General features: G+C 41.8%; 1 protein-coding gene across 2 annotated transcripts in view; it reads left to right on the top strand.

Annotated features, from left to right (window-relative positions):
• The window catches only part of MEIS1 (Meis homeobox 1), a 106,955-nt gene that overhangs the window by 52,260 nt on the left and 28,415 nt on the right, over positions 1-26,280 (top strand). For both annotated transcript variants that reach the window (XM_005147447.3, XM_005147450.4), the window contains exon 8: positions 2,603-2,748. In XM_005147447.3, the coding sequence (XP_005147504.1) occupies positions 2,603-2,748 (146 nt within the window). The remainder of the gene's footprint in view (positions 1-2,602; positions 2,749-26,280) is intronic.

Here is a 26,280-nt window from a genome sequence, read left to right as displayed (position 1 = left end):
AGGGAATCTCTGGAGACCTCACAGAGGTGAGTGTATTGAGTTGCAAAGTAGATGGAAATACTAAAATCCACAATTGACCATTTAGACTTCTCTCTGTGGTTTCAGTCTTTACGGGATCAATTTTCCATTTAAACAAGTGGAAGAGGTTAAACAATTTATAAAAGTCTACTGAAGCATTTGCTCTTAGGATAGCCGGGTGCTTTCTTATCCTCTCCTTGCCTTTCACTTTCTCTAACTTGTGTCGGACGGGGCCAGGGTTTATTGTTTTAGGCTTTTCTGAACATGCACCAGTATTTACACTGGATTGAAAGCATTTGCTTCCAATGAAAATCTTGTCTTAGATTACAGCCCAGCAGTGTAATTTCCCTCCCAGATGGGAGTAAAGTAGCAGTATTTGCCTAAAAACAGTAGGAAGAACAAACTGTGCATTAAGCCAAGGCTGTTTTTGGCTTGAGCTAATGATGTAACAGAAACCTTTTATTTGGGATAGGTCACCGCCAGGGATTGAAGGAGGTGATCTGGCTCGCGCTTGAAAGGTTTCTCCATTGTATCTACATAAGTCTTCACTTAAAAAATCCTGTTCCTAATGCTTCTGCTTTCATACAGCAGAAATAAACAGGAAAGGTTCTGGGGAGTGTTATAGGTGGAATGCAGAAAGCTTTTCCTCCCCTAATGGAGGATATAATTCAGGTGCCCCGGAGGCATGCTTTCAGGAATTCTCTTGCCCGAGGTAATGGGAAGCTAAGGCTGCTTGAAGGCCTTGATTATCTATTGATGCACAAAGCTGGAAAAAAAGTCATCTCCCTTGGATTATAGTAGATATTTCCATAAATTATCAATGAGTCCTCCTCCTGTCAGGCACGAGGCGATGCCTGCTAAATTAATCTGAAGGGGGTTTGAAATGAGGAGAGAGTGTATTTTAAAAAGGGGGGGGGGGGAAGGGGTTGGGTGGACGGATGCAGGGAGGTGGTGAAAGGCAGTGTCATTAGGTTAGAAGCTTTTCATTTTTAATCAATGAATGCGTAATACTTTTCTTTTCCTTGTTTGCCTCTTGCAGACAGAAAGTGGATTAGCCTGTGGAATTTTAAATGCTGTTGAGTTGTTTTCTTTGCTCATGTTTCTTTTATGAATTATTATTTTATATGGTGAATTGCTTCTCTCTATAAAAGCCCTTTTTTTATATGCTGGGCTTTCAAAGAATTTGTCGGATATCTGATTTCTTCATAAAAATCTTGTTTGTTTCTATAACTACCCAGAGTTACCATTTCATTAAAGACACAGGCCAAGTCATAAGGACAATTATAAATTTGCCATGGTCAGTAAGGTACTAAAAATATAATGCTAATAATAACTTTATTTATTTTTGGTGCGGAAAAGCTTTTTAACAAATCATAGTTTTGACAGTCACATCCTTTTTTCTTTTTTTTTTCTTTTTTTTTTTCTTTTTTTTTAATTTATTTTTTGTTTTTATTCCTAACAGAGATAGTTTTAATTCAGCCCAATTCTGATGACTTTCTTGATCATTCTTGCCTGGAGGTGTGAAAAACACTTGCCTAATCACAGCTCCATGTTGCTACAAATGCAGTGTCCTTGGAAGCCTGGGTGTACTGTTTAATGCACATGCAGAGAATGTAAAGACTGATTCGCCCTGTGGACTTGTTTCTAAACTGCTTTCAGGGTTTGAAACAAAAATTGCATGCCAACTGACTGGGCACTGCAACTTTTTGTTTTCCTTTGACTGCTAGCCCATCAGCACAGACCCAAGTTGGCTGCTACTCAGTTTCATCCTCCGATAGATATGTTGTTAATGTGTTGAGAACTATCTGAGATTTTCTCTGCATTAAGGAAATTCATTCTGGATCAGTTGTTGTTTAAAAGGAGCAGATTCCTGTTACTAATATGGCACACCAGCACAAAGCAGGATGTTAATTCTTACAGTGTATGTCAAATTGGTACCTACTTGTCCCACTATGAATTTCTTTTGGCTGGGAAGAGGGGAGGCCAGTTAGCTACCCACCTCCCATCAAAACGTTAGGGGAAGTCAAACATCTATAAAAGACTTAACATAAGTGATGCCACAACCCTCTGGTTATTTCTGAATTTGGGAAGAGAATATGATGTTGAAAGAGAGCTGCATTCACCCCACTTTTCACATCCTAGAGTGGGACGGGGCACCCAGTTTCACACAGTTATGGGGAGGGGACACCATCAATGCTTTCCTAATTGCCATCTCAGCTAAAGTAGCTGATTGGAATTAATTTTTAGGAAGTGACCTAGTGTGAAGAAAAGCCACTGTTTCCACCTTTGCAAGCTGATAGCTTGTGATTTTTCTTTTATTATTTCTTTTTAAGCACTTTTTTGGGTTATAGTGGCAGAAATGGCCACACTGTACTTCAAGATAAACCAGAATGGGGCTAACACAGTTCTGAGACCCTCCCTCTCCCCATGTTTCTTCCCCCCCAACCCTTTAATCCCTGGTGAATTACGGTGTTAAAGAATTTATACCTCATTTAAATATTCATGCAGTTTATACCCAAAGCCAGGCTTCGGCTGAAGTATATCAAGGTAGCATAAGTCAAAATTTGATTCACTATATTTACAGGTGACGGCTTGGACAACAGTGTAGCTTCCCCCAGCACAGGTGATGATGATGATCCAGATAAGGACAAAAAGCGACATAAAAAGCGTGGCATCTTTCCCAAAGTAGCCACAAATATCATGAGGGCATGGCTGTTCCAGCATCTAACAGTAAGTGAACTCTAGATCACATATGCAAAATAAAACATGGAAAATGTCATAGTTGTAGTAGTTGTAGAAAGCAAAAAAAATACATATGATGTTGCTGATAGGTAGCTCAGGGAACTTTTCTGAGCAGAGTTGTTGTTGTTGCCTCATTTGCTAGGTGCCAGGGGAAGAGCGTGGAGTGTATGATTTTATGGTTTTGGGTTTTTTTGTGTGTGTGTTGATATTAGATATTTGTTTTCGGTGGAGTCACAGTTGTTAACAGGACGTCACCACAAAATGTGACTAAGCTTATACTAATAACCTTGGCGACCTGTCCTGCCCCACTGCTCGCACAGCTGCAGCTCCCCTTAGCTGACGTGGGAATAGCTGCTTCAGAGCAGGGAGCAGTGCTCAGCTCCTGGTTCTGTGCTCTGGAGAGCTGCAGAAAACAATTGGGGAGATCAAAAACAAAGCAAAAAGCAAACAAAGACCTTATTCAGATGTTTGTCAGAGATCATCAGAAGCTTCATGATGAAAGGTCTGAATGTATCTGGTTTAATAGCAAAGAATAATTTTTTTCTTTGAGACACTCTCATTCCCAGAGTGTAAGTTACCCCTGTATTTAATGCTATAAAGGGGTGGGGGGATGCACAGCTGTTACCACAGCTACCTGTGGGGTTTTTTTATTCCTGGGATTGGAAATCAAAGGTCTGGGCAGGTCTGTGGGGTTAAGCTGGGTGCTGGAGCGTCTTGCAAGGCTTTATATTAAGTACCACACCTCCTAACATTAGCATTTAGAAAAGTGTTTCTAATGCCATTCTCTTTTGTCATCACACTGTGGTGATCTGTCACTGTGTTTTCATCCATTGTGGGGGTGTGGGGTTTTGGCCCCAGGTTTTATGTCTGAGCTTTTCTGTGCTGGGAGGATAAGCGCCAGGTGAGGGATGCTGAGGATCTGCAGGTGTTAGTGAAGAGTGGATCTCACCTCTGATCCAGTGGTTGACTCTCTCCCCTGCCTGGAGTTAGGGTCAGGATGAAACCAGAAGCTGGCCAGCTTGCCCAGCCTCGGTGGGAGCCTTGCCAAGGGTATACTCGTAAACTGGAGGAAGTGCTCATGCACATCTCCCATCCATCCCCTGCTGAGCCAAGAAACCAGATATCTGCCATGACTCTTGTCAGCATGGGGATCAGGTGGGGAATTCTGCCCCGCGTGGTCCTCGGTTGCTATGAATGAACCTTCATGCTGGAGCACTGCTCCTCCAAGATCAGAGAAGGCCTCAGATATCTCCAAGCTAATCCCTCTCTCTGGCAGACTACATTAGCAGTGCCCCAGCTCTGCCAGGTCCTTTGCCCTGTCCCTGATGGGTTTAGTGCATCAGTTCCAAAGGCTGAGGTCCCTTCTGGTTTTGGTGGCTCCCCAGTTCTAGGTCTTCACCCAAGGTGAGCTGACACCTGGTGTCTTTTTGCAGGTAAATGTGAGTTTAAGGACATTGGCCTCGAAAAGAGTCCAGCAATGCTGTCCTTGCAGTGATGCTCAGACCAGTCTGATGCAGCTGGTCTGGGATCTGGTTTGAGGAGATGCCCTGGAGGCTCAGGTCAAGGCACACCAGGGGACATGGAGCAATTGTGTGCCAGTCCTCATAATTCCCAGCTGAGGAATTATGAATTAAGTAGTATATATTAGTATTATTTCCTGAAAGTGGCCTGTTGCTTTGTTTGTGCTAGTAATTTAAACATCACCCTGGCCCAGGCACAGGAATGCCATGGTCTACCCTGTTAAACTGCTTGAGCAGTCTCCAGCACTCTCTTAGCCTGGGCCAGCTAACACCCTCCAAACCCATTCATGGGAACACGGCAGAAGAAACAGGGGCAACTCCTGAAAGACCTCATGGCAGAAACCACCCTGTGTTGAGTGTTTAATTACATGGGCTTGACCTGACCCTGCAGCTGGTTTCATGCACAGTCTCAGGACCCTATCACTGTTTTGTCTAGATTAGGTGTAGAGTGTAAGTGGCTTTTCATTCTTCTGCTGTGCAGTAATGGTATGCAAAAGAGGATAGTGCCTGCAGAGCTTGCTGCAGTGCTGGCAGCTGCCCTTTGGAGGCAACATGTGGACATCTGCCTATAAGGTGGTCTCCTCTGGAAGGCTCAGATACTGAACCAGGATCTATGCAATGAAACTGCTGTATTTTCTACTTTGCAGCACTGAGCTTTAAAAATCCACCACCCCCTGTGCATACCCAGCCCAGGGAAATGAAGCATGCAGGTTTATTTCAGGGCAGCCTTCTCCTCTTCTGGCACCTTCATGGTAGCTCCAGACTTCTCTGATCAATTCAGTAAAGAATTGTTTTACCTAGTCCAGCCTTCTGTAGCTAGGACCTTGAGACAGACCTTTTCAGTTTACTCTAGATAGGGTTGTGGACAGTTTCCCCAAATTAAAACATGTCTGGATGGCATTGTAGGCTCTTCCAAACACGTATTTCAACTGGTAATGCTCTTGCTGGAGTCAGAAGGCACCAGGGAACTCTTGCATCCAGAATAGCAGTGAGTTTTATGTGTGGAGGAAGATATCCTCCAGGCAAGCATGTTGATAACACGGGAAGAGTCAACACTATAGTTAGTGCTAGAGCAATATAACATGTTGACAAGCAGCTTGGGGTGCTGTACTCTGCAAAATAACCCCACAGTCCCAAGTTGTAGCTGCAATCAGAGCTGAGGAGTAAGGGAATGAGAGACTGAAGGAATTGAGACTGCAGTTGATTTATGAGGGTGTCTGGGCCTCATGACTGCTCTTAAAGTGCTACATGGTGTCATGACAGTGTCCCCAGCTAAGCTCCTTGCTGAGGAGTTGTCAGAGTGGAGAGAAACCACATCATTTATTTATTTGTTTATTATTAGTGAGTTTGGTCTTCCCTACAGCAGGAGCTGAGGAGAGATAGGGAGGTAGTTCCATTCAGACACGGGACGTGTCAGGGCAGGCAACACCTCCCTTTTGCCTCCAGTGCTTAACCTGCCTTCACTTTCCCATCTGGAAAATGGCAGGGAAGAAATGAACAGCAGTTAAGCACAAAATTCAGCATCCCCTTGACCGCTGGTGCTTCCTAATTGGGGTGTTAGTTGAGAGCCCTACTTTTCAAAGGCAAGTAATTTTTTCCTCACAATTGTAATATTAATACACATCAGTGGCATGGAATTAAACAAAATAGACAGTAATTGCTGTGTATGTCATACTAATGATTAATGGTTGGAAAGACTTAAAATAAATGTTGGACGAATACAATCTTTCAAAAGCCTATAGACTGATTAAATTCCTTTCATGAAGTTATTCCATCTCCAAGAGTATTAAGTTTTCCTCTGCGTACCGCATTAATTTCCTAAGGCTTGTCCCTCAGTTCTCATTTCCCATGTAGGAGGAAGTTCTATTTTTCCTTACTGAAGGAAAGAAGTCAAATGTAAGTCCATAGGTTCTCTGGTTGCTGAAGTGTTTGGGCAATAGTTCCCACTCAGTGTCAGGCTGCAGCACCCCTGTTGTTTTGACTGATGTGCAGAACTGAGTTGACGTGCGCCCAAAGGGTAGGCAGGCGCTGTCCTCTGTAAATGGAGGCAGTACACTTTGAAACACTTCAGGGGATGAATTCATCCAAATTGTCCTTTTTTCTTCTTCCATTTGGAATAATAACAACAACAGCAACAAAACCTGTAAAACAATAGCAAAAGTGGCAACCAGACTTACACTTAAGACTTTGCAGGATTTATTTTTAACTGGTCACTATTCTGACTCAATTTTAATTAAATGTTTGGGTTGAAAGACTCCCCAGGTTGGTCAATATTAGGCAAAATGTAGCAGTGGAGCTTGTTGGAATTTTTGATGGGAGAAAATGACACCAGCCTGTAAATATTGAGGTTTGTGAAATCTTTTTTTTTTTTTAGGATTTTGCTGTAAATTTGAGATGGAAAGAATGGCCTGTTACAATTTGGATTAAAAAGAAAGAGAGAGAGAAGAAAGCTATTATCTAGTGAAAAAGCAATAACGTCCCTAAACTGTGAAAGTTGAGTCAGAAATGAGGGGTCCTTGTGGGGTAGTGTCAGATGAACATCTTATACCTTGGCAGGGTCTTGAGAAGGGACTGGGGCAAACCAGTGCTGTGCTGGAGCTGGGTTCCAGAAGTTGCCCTAAGGATAATTTCAGGGTGTGCTGCAGCCCAGCAACATTTTACAGACTCTCTTTTTTTATTACTATTATTTTCTTTTTTATTATTTCTTGGATCACTTAGCATTCAGGGATCATATCTCACCACCATTTTTTAAGCAGATCTTCTCACTGTAATGTATAGCTCTCAGCAGGGATTGTAAAACAAGGGAAAAGCTTGGAGGAAGGGAAGAGGACACAACAATAATCTTACTTACAACCAGATCAGTGTAAATTTAATTGTGGCAAGAAGGTTAGTTTCTGCTTCAACCTATACTATGCTTCTGTCCCAGCAGTGGTACCTTTTTGTTCAAAACTCAAAGAAGGGAGTTTCAGGGGTGTTTTGCCAAGTGTTTTGTTCGCTCATTGTGAATTCTCTGCATCCTTTAAATCCAGCTTAATTTGAAATGTTGGGATTCAAACCTCATTTTGGGGATTATACGATGTAATTGGTTTGTTATATGATGAGTATTTGATGATCTTCGCGTTCATCATCTAATCAGGCAAAAAAGCCATAAAATTATAATCCCAAAAGATGTTTAATAACAATTTAAACTATTGAAGGCTTTATTTAAGCACATTAGGGGATTATAAACTACTTTTTTTTTAATGGTGCCAAGAGGTAGATTCAAGGACTTCAAACACCTTTTAAAAAACAAATTGCCATGATTTAAAAAAAATGAATGGGCCAAGGATTTCTTTCATGTAAATCCCATAATTTAAATCATTATTTTTAACTGCTTATAAAACAATTTCCTTAAGAGGTTAAATCTTACTGAAATGGGAAGCTGAGCAGAAAGTAAAAGACGTGGCTGAAAGACGTTGACTTTACAGTAAAAATGAAAGGTTATTTTCTATTATGTATCTGGATTTTGAATCTTTATTGATCACTCAATGCCATGCTGTTAAAGAATAAAACTTATAATAAGCAATATGCAATCTGTTTAGCAAAGCTGTTATTTGTATAAAAGAATTTATTGGAAGTGGGTATTTTAAGAAGGCACTTTATATCCAAATCTAGCTGAGAAAAATGGTCTCCATTGCTCCAAGGATGTTATTGTGATAGAAAAATACTATTACACCGCTTAATTCTATAAGGTTTGTTTATATATGAATATTTTACAGGCTAGCAAATTTCTAGGTTAAAGCAAGTGGATTTCATGTCTTCTCTCATCCCTCCATGGTTATGAGATTTTTGCCTTGGGAGGAGCGTGGGGTTAATTTGGCTCCCTGCCCCTACTCCCATGCAGGATGCTTGTCTGATTTTGGAAGGGAGTATAGTGAGAGGGCAGATGGGTACAAAACTAGGCTGCTGGAAACATAAAAAAGGGGAAATTATTGGCTAAAACCAGCAAGGATTTTCTTTGCTTTTCTCTTGAGAGGGTTTGGAAGCATTAAAACGAAACACCACCACCTCACCCCTGAAAATATTACTTAAATGAGTCTCCATCCTGCACCGATACTTGCTCTGCAAAATGCCAGAGGGCTCCTGGAGCTCGTCTGTGTAACAGGAGTCGTATTTCCATATATTGGACTCAGAATGGAGGGGAGGGCATTCCCCCCTTTGTCCCCAATACACAAGTCTCCTCTTTCACTTGATTTTATTGTGGACAAAACTGTAAAAATCTTTCTTCCACATCTGCAAGACTTCTTAGTGCCAGCTGTCCCAAATTCCTGGGAAAAGCCAAGCATTTTGAGCTTGCCTTTGGTCACCCATGCACCACCATCCCCTTGGCTAGGAAGGTGGGAGCCAGAGCTTCTGCTCCCAGCAAAGGAAGACTTGCCAGAGCGATGAGCGAAATATCCATTGCAGGTTGGTGCAGGTAGCCTATAATGAGGCTCCTCAGCTCCCTTCTGCTGGTGGAGGTGCTGTAGCAGTCATCTTCAACAGGAGAAAATGAGAAATGTTGTCATAGGAGAAGATAATTATTCCGAGGCTTTGTCAGAATTTAATTGAGAGCTTCCGCAAGGAGAACAAACAGGATTTAAGTAACTTGGTTTGAATTAACTTCTTAACACTTCAGCCCTCCCAAAGTTTGATGGAAGATAGATACTTCAAAAAAGAATCTTCAGTGATTTTTTAAGCTTCCTCAAATTTGTTGCTTTGTCCTCCTGTCCAGCCTCCAAGGATTGGTTCATTTTCTAGTACTGGTGAAATTTGCCATTTTTAAAGAAAATTGTTGTATTTTTGGGGGATACTCTTGGCAGTGCTTGCGGTTGCTTCATGATTGCTTGGAAAGCACATGTCTCATGTACTGAAATCGCATGCTGTCTTTAGGATTATTATAAGTTGTCAGCACTGAGCTATGCTAACAAACCTTTGGGTTTAGACCAGAAAAGAAAAATATAGGGTGCTTTAGTTGGTTGATTAAGGAAACCAGATTCCTCACTTAGGCTCTTCTCACATTCAGAAGTGTGGTGTAGTTACAAATCTGGCATTTTTTTTCCATATCTATTACTCAGTCTCATTTCTGATGAAGACAACCATGATGTTTTAAACTACATGGTATGAGACAACTCATCTTGGGGTCCTTGCAGATCTTGAGAACAACAGTGGTCTAGGGAAGTATTTTGGTTGAAATTGGAAGGTAGCCAACAGCCTGGGCTAGATTTCAGATGGAGAGTGTCTATTCCCAAAGGGCTGTTATATCTTTTTCCCAGTTGCTCCCAGTTTCTACCTTAGAGGCACTGTTGTAGCAATGTGGAAGCCACTGCCACAATAAACAATTTGAATTATTTGAAAGCTGCTGAAACACATTAGTATTTATACACCAGAAGAATTTCACATCTGAGTAGAAGCGAGGGAATACTGAAAAGTTGAAACATGATAAACATTAATTCAGATGCTAAATTACACTTGCTCTGGTTGTACTAGATCTCCTTTTGTTTGCATAAGTATTCTAGGAAATGAGTACCAGCAAGTATGTTTGCAGCAATAAGAATTTTTAAGTCAACAGTAGATACTTTTCTTTCTTCTCCACCCTCTACTTGATTTTGATATTTGCAGCTGGGATGTTTTGCATGTGCAGCTTCATGTTGGAAATTAGCCTCCTCCAGTCAAGGCACAGAAATGTGTGATGTGATGTAGTCTTTCTGCAGTCAAAGCAGACGTACGAAATTCAAGTATCACATTTTGAAGGCAGAGAGGGGGAGGGAAAATGTCTGACCACCATTTTGTAAGTCTGGAAGTATCCACTCAAATACTTTGGCAAATAATTTGCAATATGGAGCACACCAAAGGTAACAGCGGTGTCTTGCCAAACAGTGGGTGAGCAGGAAATTAGGATAAATTCATGGCCTTGGCTTTCATTATTAGTTGTTTGTTTAGCTTGTCCTCTAACACAGTTGCCACAAAAGAGCCTATGTTGATTTGCAGATATGTTTATGTATACAAGTGCCAGTGATAATTTTTGATTGCCAATCCCTCACCCTTGAAGGAGTTTCACAGCACACCAGTGTAAGCTAGTGAATGACTTAATCAGATCAGGTAAAGTGCCAAAATATGAGGCACCAAACCAGTTGGGAACATATCTGATGAGATGTGTTAATCTGTGGTGTAAGATAAGCTGCCTTTCAAATAGGGTCACATTTGGAAGTGGTACATCAAGTTGTGTAAGATGCATTCCCCTGCTCTGGCATAGAGTGTCCTACATCTGTTTGCAAGAACTTAACCCTTGTCTGAACGAACCAAAACAGTGATATTGAGGTGCATATAGTCTGTTTGTTGCTCCAGGACAGGCATTAGAAGCAAATTGGGTTTTTACTCATTTTGTTTCCTTTTTCCTGCATTTGCCTTCAGCTACACGGAATCTGCACTGCTGTAGATTACACATTTTTTTTTCTCATTATCTATATTCAAGAAGCTCTAATTCCCAATATTAACTGGTTATATTTGCTGTCTGCCCATCAAAATCACCCATAGAAAACTTTTCTTCTGGAAGAGAACTTTTTGTTGTTGATGGAAAATTTTCCAAGGGTGATGCCATCCTTTCCCTCAAAGTGCTTAGCTGAAAATCCAGTTTTCAGAACATGAACAAATATATTGATCAGACTCATCTTTGCACTTCCAGCTCCTCACCCTGTAAGCTACAGCAGTGCTAAATAGATGTGTAGAGAGAAGGTAAGTAAGCAGAAAAGAGTTTAAGTTAATATGGAGTTATCTAATTTACCTCGCCTTTTGCATCATTGCCTGATTTAGACCCATAGTATTTAGTAGAGTACTTGTTTCACTTCAGTGGTGGGCCATCATTTTAATAATGCAAGGGCTAGGAGACTTACCACTGCATCTTCTGCTTTACAAACCAGAAACTTCTGCCCAGAAAATACTTCTCAGACTTTAGGTATAGCATGAATATTCTTTTCTTGGCTACTGGTTGACCTTTTCTAGTCCAACCCAAAATCCAAGATCTCCAAACCCCAAAATCCAAACCCCAACCCCAAAACCAACAAATATACAAAATAACTTTATTCCCACTATGATGCTTTGTACTAGTGGTGCAAAAAGTGAGCTTGTCATGTTAGTGGCACTGAAGTGGTCTTGAGTAACTAGTAAAACCAAGGGTCAGTTCATGGTATTAATATGTTTTCTGAGGGCTTTCTTTGGACTCAGAAGGGAAATGGTAGAACTCTGCATTAGGTGGCTTGCTCTATTCATTACCTGAAGTCAGCTTTGAAGTGAAAGTCTTTCCTAGACTGCCCTTATTTATGTCAGTTAGAGCTTTTGGGGTCCCTAGTGATATTTTGGGACAATAACTGCCAGATTAGATGAATCTGGCTAATAAATAGATCCATTGGCAGAAGTCTGCTTATTTGCCATGACTTTGTGCTGATACAGGAGTTGCACTGTGCTAGCAGTGGCAGAGTGGCAGTGGATCCTTGATTTCGTTGTTGAAACCTGAGCATGGGTCCGTCAGTGCAGCAGGTTGTAAACCCTGGAGGGGGTTGTAAGCTTCAGTTCCTGGCAGAATAATTCTGAAGCTGTTAATAACCCAATCTTAGGATTCTTATGAATAAAATGCAATTTTACTAATGTTTTCATAAACAGCAGTAATAGTGGCATTTTAGTAAACAGTGGCATTAGTTGCATCAAAATTGCACCACATTGGCTTTTAAATTACTCCACCTGTCTGTATGAATAGGATTTTCAGTGTCGAGGCACACAGACAGCTGCTGCTAATGTTTTTTTTTTCCTCCCTGTGAAGATAATGCTGGCAAATCTACAGCCATCAAGGCCTGGTTTCTGATGTAAAATGGTACCTGACCTAGTGGCTCTGGTGCTACAAAAGGAACAGCTTTAATTACTAATGGCCGTGTTTTAGTTTTGTACTTGTTGATGTAAAAAATGTCATCTTAGAGCTGTGTAACCCCTGGTTCACTTCCACTGGCGATGGTACACTGGCTGCAATTATTTTCACGATAATTTGTGTTCCTCAGTGGCAGCTTGCAATCCTGCCTTGTTAGTGCTTGCATAATTAGCAGGGGTCTGGCCCTCTGGGTCCCTCTGCCCCCGAGTCCCGCTGGTTCCCCTGCACCTCAGAGGGCAGTACCAGGGTGAAATAGGAATTGCACTTAGAAATCCCACTCAGTTTATTTGTACTTCTGTCCCACCATCGTATTAGGTGGTTGTAATAGCCAGGAATTTATGGGGCAAATTCTGCCCTGAGTCATTCCCCATTAAACCCTTGGGAAGCTGGAGAGGGGTTATGTGGAGGCAAAGTCAGGGCATGCTGCTCATCTCACCAGTTATTAACTAAAAGATGCCGTGTTGCCTAGTAAGGCTGATGTGCTGCCTGATGCTGTTGCACCAGGTTGAGTTTGGTCAGGATGATTCGTTTACCAGCCTTGCGCTGGGCTTTCAAAGGGTTAAAGGTGATAATGGTGCCATTAAAAATCCAGCTTGCCAATGAGCTATTTTGTGCAAATGGTATAAATATAAGATACACTTGCCTGGCTCATTTGCAAGCATTCTTTTTGACTTCTTTCACACAACTGGTGTTTTTGTGTTTAATTTAACAAGAAATGAGTAGTAAATGAAAGCTGCTGCCTGAAGTCCCACTGTGAGCGTGTTTTGCACTTGGCTCCCCAGTGAAAAGGCAATTTGTGAAATTATGTGATAGAGTAATTAGATGAAGCCAGGGCTTCTGATTGTTGCCATGCTTATGTGGTAAAGGTTTGCTGAGGAATTAAAAAAAAAACACACACACGGATTATTACCCTGGCAAGTTGGCTCAAAGCTTCTTCATTTATTTGTAAACAGAATATTTAGTGACCGCATAGGAAGTAGCTGTAATCACCAGCTCGTAAAGAAACCACAGCAGAGCTTTTGGATTTTTACAGAGTGCTCATGTAAAATTTAAGCTGGGAGGCAGAATCCCTGTTAATGTAATTAGGATCTAATTTACCACCCTTTGCACACAGATGTAATAATGTCTAGATATTTATTCTATCTTTAAGCACATTACATATACCTCAGTGCAGCAGTTACTGAACAGAAACAGGTGTGAGCACTTTCTGGATTCATTTTTACACTGTAAACACACAGCGATTTAAGGGGAAATATTTACCAAAAAAAATGAGGGGAAAGAATGTCTGCAAATGAGGCAGTAATGGACAGTTGCCCTTTATGTACTGATGGATTTCTCAATGGTTAAGTAAATTAAAGCAAATGCTAGAAAAATCAATAGGCTTGCAGAGTCTTGGTTGTGCCTCATAGACTTCAGGACAGAATGACAGATGTGGTGCATATGACCCATTTAAGTATTAATGCTTGGGAAATTGCCTCTGCATGCAAGGTTATAGGCCTAGAAATATTGTTATATTAAATTACAGACAATAATATTTTTAAGTATATATGGAATTTATATGTTTCAGTTTAGTTGCTCTTCGGGCATTACATTTGTCCTGGAAGATTAGTTGCGTAGTTGTTTCTCTGGAACGGTAAATCAGGTTTAAAAATGTTCAAGCCGTGAATTGTCTTTTCCAGGGCTGCCATGGACTGGCGAGCTTGTTGCACACTGTGGGGGTGCAGTGAACGTGTTAAATAAGAGCCATGCAGCCAATGTGTTCACTAGCAAATGTAGCATATAAGCGAGTCTAAATTAAATATCATTAAAAGGAGGCTTTCTAAATGGTGAGAGGGCTTGTGCGATACATAGGATTGCTGCTAAATCGGGTTATTCTGTGTGACTAAACGCAAAGTAAAATACGAAGTGCGTGGTTGTGATGAGCTAAGTTAAGGTAACCACCAAGTTGAATCTTTTTCACCAGTTTCTGCATGCACTGGGATTGGAAGGGGCGAGTTTGCATGGGTGGGATGAGTAAAAACTGACCCGGCGCGGGAATTCTCTCAAAATAGAGACATTATGATTAATCCAACCAGGCAGATGAGCTCTAGATGAGGTAGTGTGTGCCATTTCTGATTTCTGTCACTTTTTACTGTACTTCCACCAAGGTAGAGGGAAGTAGACCAAGTTAAATGTCTCTTTGTGGCATCTCTGGCAGGAGGACTGTGAAAATAGCTGGAACCCCCAGTCTTGGTGTTGGCGTGAAGGCAGAGCAGTGTGTTGGCCGCATTTGCTGTCGGTGACAGCCTGGCTACCTTGCCAGTTATCCTGACTTCACCCCAAACACCTGTTTCTATGAAGGGATGATGCATTTTATATACAACTAATGTGTTTAATGTTAAAAGGGAGCTTTTGACTTTCATAGTAACATTCCTATTCCTCACTGAAGCCCTTGCATGGAAAGTATCATTATGTTCCTTTCAAACATTAATTCTCATATTTCATTGCCATTTGTGCAACATATTTTTTCCTTTTCTTTCCCTTTTTTGTTTGTTTGTTTGTTTCCTGATGATCTCTGATCTTTGGTTTGAGTACTGCTGCCTCCTTTCTGGCTCCCCTCTTCCTCACTTTTCTCGTCCTTTTCCCTGAAGCATGAAAACTCACTGGGGAATAAAACAAAGCATCTCCACAGGGTATAAGGGCTGCACATGGCTACTGGGAGTGCCAGCAAAATGATAGCATTGCAGAACAGCAGATTATTACTTTTGGGCCCATTGAGGATGTATTTGTCTATTGAGACTGGATGAGAGTGGCTGGTGCTGAGGGCTGTCAGGGCAGGCTGAGTGATGACAGGCCCTTGTCATTTGCCCACATCCAGCTTCATTGCTATGGTGACAATATGCGGCGATGAAAGTTGCTGCTGAGGGTTGGAGAGCATCCTCCATGGTTGCTGTAGCCAGCACCATCTTTGCGACAGTGTGTTTGAGCTGCTGATGGCCCTCGGTGTCAGAGCAGCACCAAATCTCTAGTGACAGAAGCTCAGCACAGGTTTTTGGGTATATGGGGAAATAGCCTCTGCAACTTCTTGTGTCAGTGCTAAATTTGTCTTTACCTGTTTTAGTCATTTTTATGTGCCTCATGGTGGATTTTCTTGGTTTACTTTGTGTGATATACAAGCTAGGTAGGCTAGTGCTTACCTGCACAGCAGCACAGGATGGCTGTGGTCCTCCTCCCACCACATGTAAAGCAAACATATTAATCAGCATATAGGCAATGACCGCTTACATTAAATATACGTGCGAGGGGCCCCAGTGAACAGGCTCTTTTGTTCCAGACCAAACCAAAAGGGATCAAAGGTCAGCAGGAACCCAGAAGCCATCAGTCAGGGCGGGTTTTGCTGGATCCCAGGGTTGTCAGCTCTGTAGTCACCCCTGGCAACCTGGGCTGCCGCCTGCTCGCCTTCCCCACTGCCTGGCGCAGAAGCAGAGCATCCGGTCTCCCGGTCACCATAAAAAGATGCTGACATAAAGTCAGCATTTGAAATACAGAGTGAGCATTGCTGTGCACCTCTTTGTTATCAAAGTCATTTGAGAGTGAGATGAGGAAAAGGATACATAGGTTTTGTAGCAAATGTTATGCAGTGTTCATCTTTAGGATGCCTTTTAATGCTGCAAATTAATTTTTGATTTAGTGGTAAATGGCAACTCAGAAAGAAACAGCAATATGCTGCTGAAACGTGCTTCTACACTTCTGAATATAGAAGTTCACTCTTAAAAAAACTTCTGGTATGGCATTTATTTCCTTTGAGCAGATCGATTTATCCATATTCCCCCCCCCCCCCCCCCCCCCCCCCGTGGTGTTAAAGTACATTTGGCAGTAATCAGTTTATCCTTAATAGAAGCCATGGCAAAAGGCATAGTTGCTGAGTCAATTTACTCCATTTACTTCCCCTTTTGAGCCCTAATGTGTCCCAGTCCCCACCCCTTACAGTGAAAACATCATCAATTATAGGGCTGACAGGAACCTGGGACTTGGTGTAAGTTGCTCCTTGGGGTTATTCGTCTCACACAAAAAAAAATTGGCACTCAGCAACATTCATCACTTCCCCCTACCTAAAATGATTGAGTAAACAGTGGGGTGAATTATCAGAGGGGGGAAAAGAAAGGGGGAAAATATGTTTCAGTATGTCAGAGGCAACTTTGGACTCATACGGTGAGAGGAATAGAGCCATCAGCTGACATGCAAGCTTCCCAGCACAGTTTAATATTGCTGCTGAAGCTGGAGGAAGGATCAGTTATCCTTCAGCCAGACACCTTACGGTGCTGCTTCTTATGGCCTGACCTGCAAGAGCTTTTCTATTTTGGCACCAGCACTGGAAAAGCAGCTTCAGCGCTGGCAAAGCAGCTTCAGCACTGCTGCTGCAGAGGTGTGCTGTGTGCCTTCCCCTCTTTCAGCTCTTTAGAGTGAAGTACATTTAAAAAGCTATTCCGTTTACTCCAGTTTGGTCCCGTGATATGTATATTTGTTCCAAACACCTTGAATCCCCCCTAGTGGGAAATGCTTCAGAGCAGGCTCTTTGTTCTTTACTATGATATGGCAAAAACTTTTTCTCCAAAACCTCCAGAGATACAAAAGCGTGGAATAAAATGTGTTTTGTTACCATCACTTCTGCTCCCAACAAAACAAAGCAAAAAAGCCCATTGAGCTGATCGAATCCAAACATCAAAACCTCAAACTTTAGGATTATTTAAATTTTCAAAGTTATCTTGGGGAAGAAAATAAAAAAGGCTCTGCTTCCTTTTGCCCCAAAATATCATGCAGTCACGATAAGGCAGAAGAAATTCCCTCAGCCCTACACCTGGCTTGTTTTTATGCCCGGTGCTGCGGTTTGATGGTTGTCTAAATAAACAGAGATTAGGCAGAGGGCTTTATCTCAAAGCTGGCACTGGTTATCACACTGCTTCCTCCCACTCCCTCTCTCTGATTGTGAGTTGTATAAGAAGACTTAGCAAGCATAACTTAGAGCTGATAACCTTTGAATGTTAGTTCAAGGAAGCTGTGCCATAGTAACACACACACACACACACACACACACACAGAGAGTCATGCAAACTCCATTACAGCCTGCTTGAACGAGCAGTAATTTGACTGTAACGCTGATTTAAAAGAAGAAACACTTGGTAAGGTTTTTGCTCCAAGAGTCCTATTTGAATATAACCTGATCAATAATTTTAGTATTTGAACAGTAGTAAAAGATGCCAGGAATGAACACGAGTTTGTTCTTCAAATAATCATCTTTACTGGGGGGTCTTACTTTAAACTTGCTTTAACAAAGAGAAGCTGTGATGTTTCATTTAGACAGATTGCTCAAGCCATGTAGTTGGGGATTGAGTTGATCTTGAGGCTGCCCTGGAAGGAGCTGCTTTTGGCATTTGCTTTGATGGTGAATGATATATATATACATATATATATATATGTATACTTGAGCACAGCAGATAAAGAGAGGCTGACAGGTAATGGGCAGCTTGTGGCCCTCTGTAAAGGCAAACAAACTCCTTGTGATTCTGCATGGGCGTGAAATCAAAATACATCTTTTCTGAGCATGTCTCAACATGCTGATGGGTGACATACATGTGAAGAGGAGGAGAAAGGTCTTTGGGGTCCTTGCGACATGCCTTCCAAAAAAAACCCACCCTACAACCAGGGAGAGCAGGGAGGGGGAAGGCATCCATGCACTACCGCGAGGCAATGTCATCATGATGTTGGGAAGCCAACTCACAGCGAGTGGGTGAGTGCGGGCATCTCTGCCCTTGTCGTTTGGATTACCGTGGTGCCACGCGCCCAGTTACACAGTGCGTAAAGGCGAGGGTTATTTCTAGGACAGATAATTGAACATTAATACTCGTTGACATTGTCGTAGGAATGATATGTCAAGCTGACAGGGCCTATGTGCTTACATCTGCTGATCGGCTGCAAATGAAGGGAATGTTTGGCAGATCAGACCTGGGGCTTCGCTGCCACCGAGCCAGGGATGATACAGCCATTAGTCATGGGCTGCCATCATGGGCTCCCTTCCCAAAAACAGTGGTCAGGTTCCTGGTTTTGGGGTAGAGACATAGTCTGCAAACTGTGTCAACCCCCATGTGTGCACGCACACCTCTGCATAAAAATGCATATACACATATAAAATGTTAAACAGGAAAATCCTTAATGCTGTATATGCATGAGTGCTGCCATTGTCTGAAACAACTGTTTTCAATCCACTAACATAAAAATGAAAGAAAGTGGAGTAGATGAATAGTTCTTCAAAGGATTGAGAGAATGATCAAGTTTGATGAGGTGTTTCTGATTATCTCTACCCCAGGAATCAACTGACATAAAAACAGTAGCAGAGTTAGCATTTTTAATATTGATTTTTTTTTGCGTCTTTTTTGTGTCTGTCTTCTTCTGGATGTCAACAGACCCTTCAAGGCAGCCTGCTATAGATAAAGTAGTTACATTGTGATCACTCTTGTCCCCTCCCAGCCAAAATCCCACAAGTGGTGCCTTTCAATATCATTTTATAACAAGTCTTTGGAGAGCTAATTCCTTTGTCACAGTATTTCCACAGCCAGACTTTGCTGCACAAGTAACTGTTCAGAGGAGCGAGAAACAGACAGAAAACAATTACAGGGGCCTCTGACGCCGGAGTCAGTTCTACTTTCTTAAAATAGGGCTAAACACGATGTTTGTAATGTCTCGCGTATAGTTTGGCTCTGCATAAAATGCTATAAAATAGGACCCCTGAGAACATCCATTATCACATTTTGGTTAACATCACAGATTTTAAAAATCCCAGTTGCACCGAAGCCATGAAATAGAGCTTTCATCTGTAAAGATCTAGTTTCTCTTCGTTATTAAAATAAATGAAGCCATTAAACAAAATATATGCATATAATAGTCAAGTTCATAATTTTGTATCATCAAAATGATAAATTTGACTTTTTTTTAATTGCAGCAGTCATCTTAGAAAGGCTTGTATATAGAGCAAGATCAGATGTGCCTGGTTGCTCTTTCTTACTTTGTAAATTGTTAGTGGTGACATTCTTTTGGTCTTTAACTATTTCGTTTAGGTCTTTCTAAAAGAAATGTGGAGTTTTGTTCAGAAAGGAGGGGGGAAGTAGAGAGGGGGATTTTGAGCTCAGTATTGAAAAAAATTAATTTATTATATCTTATTCTTGCAAATTACTAATGGCCATCACACCATGAATGGGCTGAAAGCAACATGCCACCTCAAGGCTTTTGCTTGATTGTTGATTGTCTCTTTTACACTGAACGTTTGTTTTATTATGGAAGTATCTGTGGAGGCATCACATGTGTGTGGTGCTTGATGTATTCAGACCTAGAAAGAGATTGAACCAGAGGCTGGAGGAGATGCTCAGGTTGGGATTGAGGTGGGTGCTGGCTTCTTCTAGCTAACTCAATTTGGGTTTTTGAAGACCCCCTTCTAAAAAAACCCTATCTTGGCCTTGTCTATCCATCATCCATCTTCAACAAGAAGACACCCACTGAGGGGCTCACCTTACAAAGATGAAGACATATCCTTCAGCCATTGTTTGGCCAAAGTTGCTGTAGCTAGTCACCATGTGTGAAGTCACACAGACAAGTTTGCCATTTCAGCATGGTTTTTACCCCCTAAGCATCAGCCAGTGCCAAGCCCTGAGAAGTGCCTTTCTCCATGAATATTAGCATTGATAAGCAAAGTTTGGTCCTGTCAGCCCTCCATGAGGGAGGATATAGCTTGGTCTTCAGAGGATTTTGGAAGTTAGGAGAAATCAGTGGAGAGCTGCATTGACTTCAAGGGGGAAGAGTTGTTTTTTTTTTATGGGGGGAGCCCTCTCTGTCCAAGCAAGTTGCTGAGAGGAAAAAGAGTCAAATCTTGGAGATGATCTAAGCCTTTTTAATGAGGTATTTTTTTTATATAAGGACAGCAATTAATATGTAGTGAATTTGTGGGCAAATGCATTTTAATTTATGGTTGAATCTGGAGATTTGGTGGAGAATTGGGGTGTGCTTTTTCCTGACTCTCAGAAGATCTAAATCACACTTTTTTTTGGTGCATGTCCTTGCACATATAAATATCATCCTGGAAACGCAAGTCTAGTTTATTCTTAAATTCATTAGCATTATCAGCCAGGTTTCTTTGCTAAGTAGGGTACATAATCAATTACAGCAGTTTGTGTTTTTTTTTTGGAGACATCTTATTTCATCCCTTTGAGTTAAATTTTAGCCCAGGCTGGTCAGAAGGTCTGTATTTCTGCACAGGTCTGCTCCCTGAAGCCAGTCAAAGGGATTTCACACATTAAATGGGTGTAGATAAATGAATTCTCTAGTCAGAAAGCAGATTTGCTTAGTCAAGTTTACTGCATTAAAACTTGGCTGTATTATTCATATATCCATTCTTACTGAACTTGGGCTATTTTAGCAGAAGGGAACTCATAGCTAAAGGAATGAAGGACTGAATTTATGAGGGACTCACGTTTTAAAGGTAAAAGTAATGGAGAGTGAACTTTTGTGCATGTAAAAGCTGGGATTGATAAAATGAGAGCACCTGAAATAGCTTGCTGGGTGTTGGGAAGTGAAGCTCAGCTTTAGCCCAGGTAAATTGCATTTGAATTTCAACCTCAGATCTGTATGCACTCCTCTTTGGCAGATGCTGAATTGATAATGCGTGTGTGTTAAAGAATTCTGATTGTTTCTTTTTCCACCTTCACAGCTTATGAAAATGCAAGTAGACCTGCCTAATTAATATTAATAAGAGTGATGGCTGGATAACATATAAGCCTGTGGCTCTTTGGAGCTCGGATGGGGTTAGTTGGAGGATTGTTGTGGCTGGGAATTTACATGCTTTTTAAGAACAAACTTCCAGAATGCTTTTATATTCTCTTTTAAAGCATGATGTTTGTTAACAGTGGCATACTTATGCGTGCATAGGGGTTTTTTTTCATTTGTCTAGATATGTAGTGAAATTAATACTGCAGATGAGATGTCCATGGTTTTTAAAACAAGGCAATTTATTAGATGAGGAGAGAAAGAGGCCCCATCTCTTAAATTTACTTCAGTCCAGGATTAATGGTATCAATAGCAACGGTTTATTTTATTTTCCTTGTTTATTTTTTGCTTTTTCCCACACCCCATTCTCCCAGGCAGCTGTGGCAGTCGTTAGTGGGGCAGGGAAAGGACACTGATGAATTCTGTATCTCCAAATGTCCTGCAAGGCTTTAAAGTACATTTCATGCAGTTAGTTAATAGGGTGGTTCGTTAGGCCCATCAACACGGGCCTCACACATGACAGTAAAATAGCAGGGAGATGGTGGTGTGGAGTAGCTGGAGGAAGGGAGGGTTCTGAGGACCTGGCTCTTCAACCAGAGCCACATGAGCAGGCGCTGCCATATCGTCAGAACTCCTGGTGAAGCCAATGCAGTGCTGGGGCTCTGTGATGATGTTGGCAACTTCCCTCCGTTCTTTGGCTCTGCTGGAGCAATCCTCTCCAGACCTTTGTTTACTCACTTGTAAAAATCCCCATTATCAACCTTTCTGCCTGTGTCATAGGTCCCATTTGATCTGCTCTTCTTCCCCCAGACCCCACTCTCAAAGGCTGCTAATTATGCAGAAAAAAAAGGCATCTTTTTTAATAACTTCCTGCTCATTGAGAGCTGTAGGGGCAGACTTGAAAAGGATGGGGTTAAAACTCAAAAGGCAAATAGGATCAGAGGGATGTTTATTTAATATTTAAAAAAAACCAAAACCCAAACAACTTGGTCTCAATAGTAGGGGCCTGTGTGTGACTTTTGTGTTGCTGTGCAAGGTGGAGTTGTTTCACAGAGTGGTGGTTTGGGGCATTTCCCAGTGCTTTCAAGTGATGCAGAAGTCAGAGGGGGTTTGTACATGTTCCAGGTCTGGAGGCATGCTTGAAGGGTTTCATGAAGATTTGGTGAGGAACATTTAATGAAGAGTCAGTGATTAAGATGCTCTGCATCATCCTTGCTGCCAATATGTAATAAGGCTCATTGTGCTTTTGCTTTACAAGTAAACTTGTTCATTCTGAAACCTAAGGAAAGCCCCCTACTGCAAAAGAGAAACACTCACATTGGTGCATGCATTTCCCCTTTTGCAAAAGGCCTTTTCTTTCCCTTCCCTTGTCATGACAAAAAGTCTTATTTTTTTTTTTCTTTTAGCTGGTATAAGGGAAGAGGGGAAGAGTCATTAAAATGCAGTTCTTTCAATTACATCCCGTTATTTGTCATCTTTATTGCTTTTCTATAGTTTTCATTGCACCTTTAATAGTACGCCTGGTCAGGAAAGGTGAGCTGGAATGTGAACGCACTTGGCTGCCACCGCCGTCAGTGCCTATGAGCTGTGCTCGAATCCCCGTCCCTGTAGATTTTTAATGTCCCTGCAGACTGCTGGCAGCCTGCTTCCAGCTGTGGCAGGCATGATGCAGTGAATTGCTTTTGAATGTTCTTTACTCAAATAGGCAGTAATTACAAGCTTAAAGAGGTTTAGTGGTCCAGTAAACTACATAATCACCCCTGAATTAGCCTGGGCTCATCAGTTGCAGTCCAGCAACCTCAAGACTGCTGTTTGTATGCAGGCTTTATCACGTAGCAACCTGAGCAGCAGGTGTGGAACAGCAAGAATCCCCCATAAACACAACTGTCTACTGGGGACAATGATCTCTAATGAGATGAGGCTACAGCATCACTGTAATTTAAGTGGGAAAATTAACGCCGGAGAATGCGCGCTACTTCCAAGAGTCTCTGCTTCCTTCGGAGAATGGCGCTGTTTTGCTGGCTTGGGTTTTTTGCTTTTCCCTCCTATTTTGTTTTTTTTTTATTCCTCCCAGATCTTTAAATGCATCTTTTTTTTATGAAGAACACATTGTGATTTTCCTTATAAGTTGAGTGGGCTTTATTCTTTCACAAGGATATGTTGTGAATATTTAATGGTGGACGGGGCATCTGTTCAAGGACTTTTCATGCCAACAAAGCAGTGTTGCAAAATAGCAGCTTTATCTTCTCATTTCCTTCCTCAGTGGTAGGGTGGTGGGTTTTTTTTTGTTTCAGGATTTTTGCTGGTTTTTTCTTTTTTTTCTTATGGGATTTGGGGTTTTTTGTTGTTTTGAGGTTTTTTTCCCAATAGAAAATGTTTAATTGGAAACCACCCCTCCAGTCTTAGCTTCAACGTGGTGGTTGCCTTGAACTTTCTTCACATGACTGCTTGGTTTCTCCAAGAAAAAGGGCAGCCGAGCTCATGGCAGGAGGCTTACCAAACTGCTTGGTGGCTGCTCCCAAGTATGCTACTACCCCAGGGAACCTGCCTAAAGCTCCTGCTTTGTCCTTAAAGCCTGTGGTTGGTATTAGGGACCTGGCTGAATATAACAACCCTCCATGACCCTGGTCGCTATGGTGGGTAGGGTAGTGGAGGTAGGTGTAGTGGAACGTTTTTATTGCCTGCTTATAGAGGGAGCTCCTGATGTACTGAAAGCAGCCTGAGAAAGAGAGCAAAAAGCGCAAATAAAAGCTTTTGGCTTAGTTCCGTGGGATTACAACAGCCGGCACTGGCATTTCCCAGAGCTTGCAGAGTTATTTCTGAGCCCACCTGTTTAGAAAGTCATTTGAGGTAGATAAGGACAGTGACTTATTGCTGAGAAAAGGCTTCTGGTTAGGAGATATTTACCTGAGCTAATCTGTCTTAGGCCGGCTCTAAAAACAACAGCAGCACTTTTAGTGTTATCGGGTAGTCAGGATTTCCTTTAGCCTGTCAGGGATGGGGATTTTTTTATCTCCTTCCCAAAACCTGCTCACCTAGTAAAGGCTGGGGTTCACCTTCCTGCCTTTCCACAGCCCCCTGATAAAGATACCAGCTTAACTGAAAAGCCAGATTTCAAGGATGTGAATTTTAGCTCTAATGTGGTTGGAAGTTGGATGATGCATTTCCTTGATTCCTTTGGTGTCACTTGGATGTAATATTTCATTGTTTTCAGCTGTGTGCTATGCTGAAGAGAATTTTGCTGATCTTCTGGATACAATTTTTCTTTTAATTACCCTATCCTTGGTTATTTTTCAGCTGTAATAGAGCAAAAAAATAATACTAATAAAGATAAATGGGGCAGAGAATGGGTAGTGCATGTTACATTAGCACAAATAATCATGGCACTAGTGCAAAACTTCACTTCTTAAATGTATTAAGAGAAGTTAACATGTGTCTGCAAGCACTTGGTGTGTGTTTCTGTGTGCACATGCATACAGGCACTAAAGGAATGTTTAACATGGGAAAACCTCCACTCAATTACCCGGGTATGGCGTGGGAGTGTCTGCATAGACTCGGCTTAAACTGAAAACTGGTAGGAGCCAGAGTAAGCTCCAAACACTGAGGTCTATCAGCATGTCTCCAAAAGGAAATAGCAGAAGCACCATTGCTTGGACTAGCTAAAGCTCAACTGGAAAAGGCAGCGGGTGATAATATATGGTATGGAAGGAATAATATTGTAGCAGCCAGGGGATGGATTAGATGAGTTAAAAGGTTTTTCCATTTTCTGACTTCTGTAATATCCTGTGCAAGGGATGATCTGAACTTTTTTCCTTAATGAACGCTCACATTATGAGTAATATGATGGGGCCACCAGAGAAGTATTGGCAGCACATCTCAAGCCATACCATGTCTCTCCATCAGCCTTAGAAAGGATATTTATATTAGTGAGTGCCAAAACTTGTTCACAGACAACTCTTGCAAGAAAATTATTTACAAAAGGGCAAATGAAAAAAAAAGCAGCACAGAACATTCTCTCCCTCCCCCCCAGCATAACTTCTTCATTAAAAAGTGTTGCTGATGCCAGTACCTCTTCCTCCTTTTGTAAGCCCCCGCAAAAATTCTCTTTCCCCCCCCCCCCCCCCGCCTGCAAGATCAACCCAACCCCTGTTTAATCAGATTGCTCTGTGAACACATGTACAGATGTTAAAACTTCTGGGATGTTATCTCTGTATTTTACACCTTGTGTTTGCATTAACACAGTCAGATTCTGCCTCCTTTCCTCACCTTCTATATTTTGGCAGGGCTGCCAAAGCAGGCTGCAAAGCCTTTTTCAAGGAGAGTGATGCGCCTCAAAGGAATGAGCTAATGCAGAAGTTGAGCAACAGCATATGGCCTTGCTGTAGTGATACAGGGATGCAGCATCTTGTCACACTGCATATTTTGATGCATTTTTAACTTTACAAGACCAAGCATGCCTGTTGATTTTACATTCATAGTTTGCAGCTCAATAGTTCTGGCAGCTCCGGGATTTATTAACAGTAATGCTATGAAAAAAAATCTTACTGCAGGGATATTAAACTATTATAATAAGTTGAGGAAATATTTTCTTTTGAAAGAGGAAAAGGCTGGCTTTGTCTGCAGCATGACCATGTCATATGGACTGCATTTTCTTGCTGCGCTGAAAAAGCAACGAGGAGTTTTAAATGCCAAAGCCAGCTCACACTTCAACAGCATTATCAGGCTGACTCACTGCTCTCAGCCAAGGAAAAGACTGTGCAAACTTTGCACAGGCTTTTTTCCTCCCAGCCTCATGGATGCATTTCTAATAAAACAACTTCCTTCTTGGTGTTTAGTATTTCCTCCAATGTGCAAGCCAGTCCCGTGGGATAAACAGGATCAAGTTTGCAGCTTCCGAGTTGATTTCCTCCCCCCTCCCTAGCAGGTCACCTCAACTTGGCAACTTTTTACAGCCTCGCCTGAATATAAAGCAGGTCGCAGGGATGCTTTATAAACCAATTCACACAGCCTGCAGAATAGGCAAGGGGGCTCAGTGCCTTCTCTTTATCACTCCCTCTATATACATTGGTGGCCGATGAAGAAAGCAGGTTACAATCTTGTGACTTTACGGATATCGATCCAACCATTTTTTGGCTAATTTGCAAATGCAGGAACCCCCGTTATTCTTTCAGAGGCCAGCATGTGTGAGGATCCAGGACCCGACTGCTATAAATTCAAGCTCTGTTCTTAGACTACACCATGCACTGCTTTTGTAATGCAAATGGCAGGCACAAA

The sequence above is a fragment of the Melopsittacus undulatus genome, chromosome 3, assembly GCF_012275295.1.
Source record: "Melopsittacus undulatus isolate bMelUnd1 chromosome 3, bMelUnd1.mat.Z, whole genome shotgun sequence".
In the NCBI taxonomy this organism is placed as follows: domain Eukaryota; kingdom Metazoa; phylum Chordata; class Aves; order Psittaciformes; family Psittaculidae; genus Melopsittacus; species Melopsittacus undulatus.
Note: the sequence above shows the minus strand (reverse complement) of the source record. Positions and strands in the feature narration are given on the sequence as shown.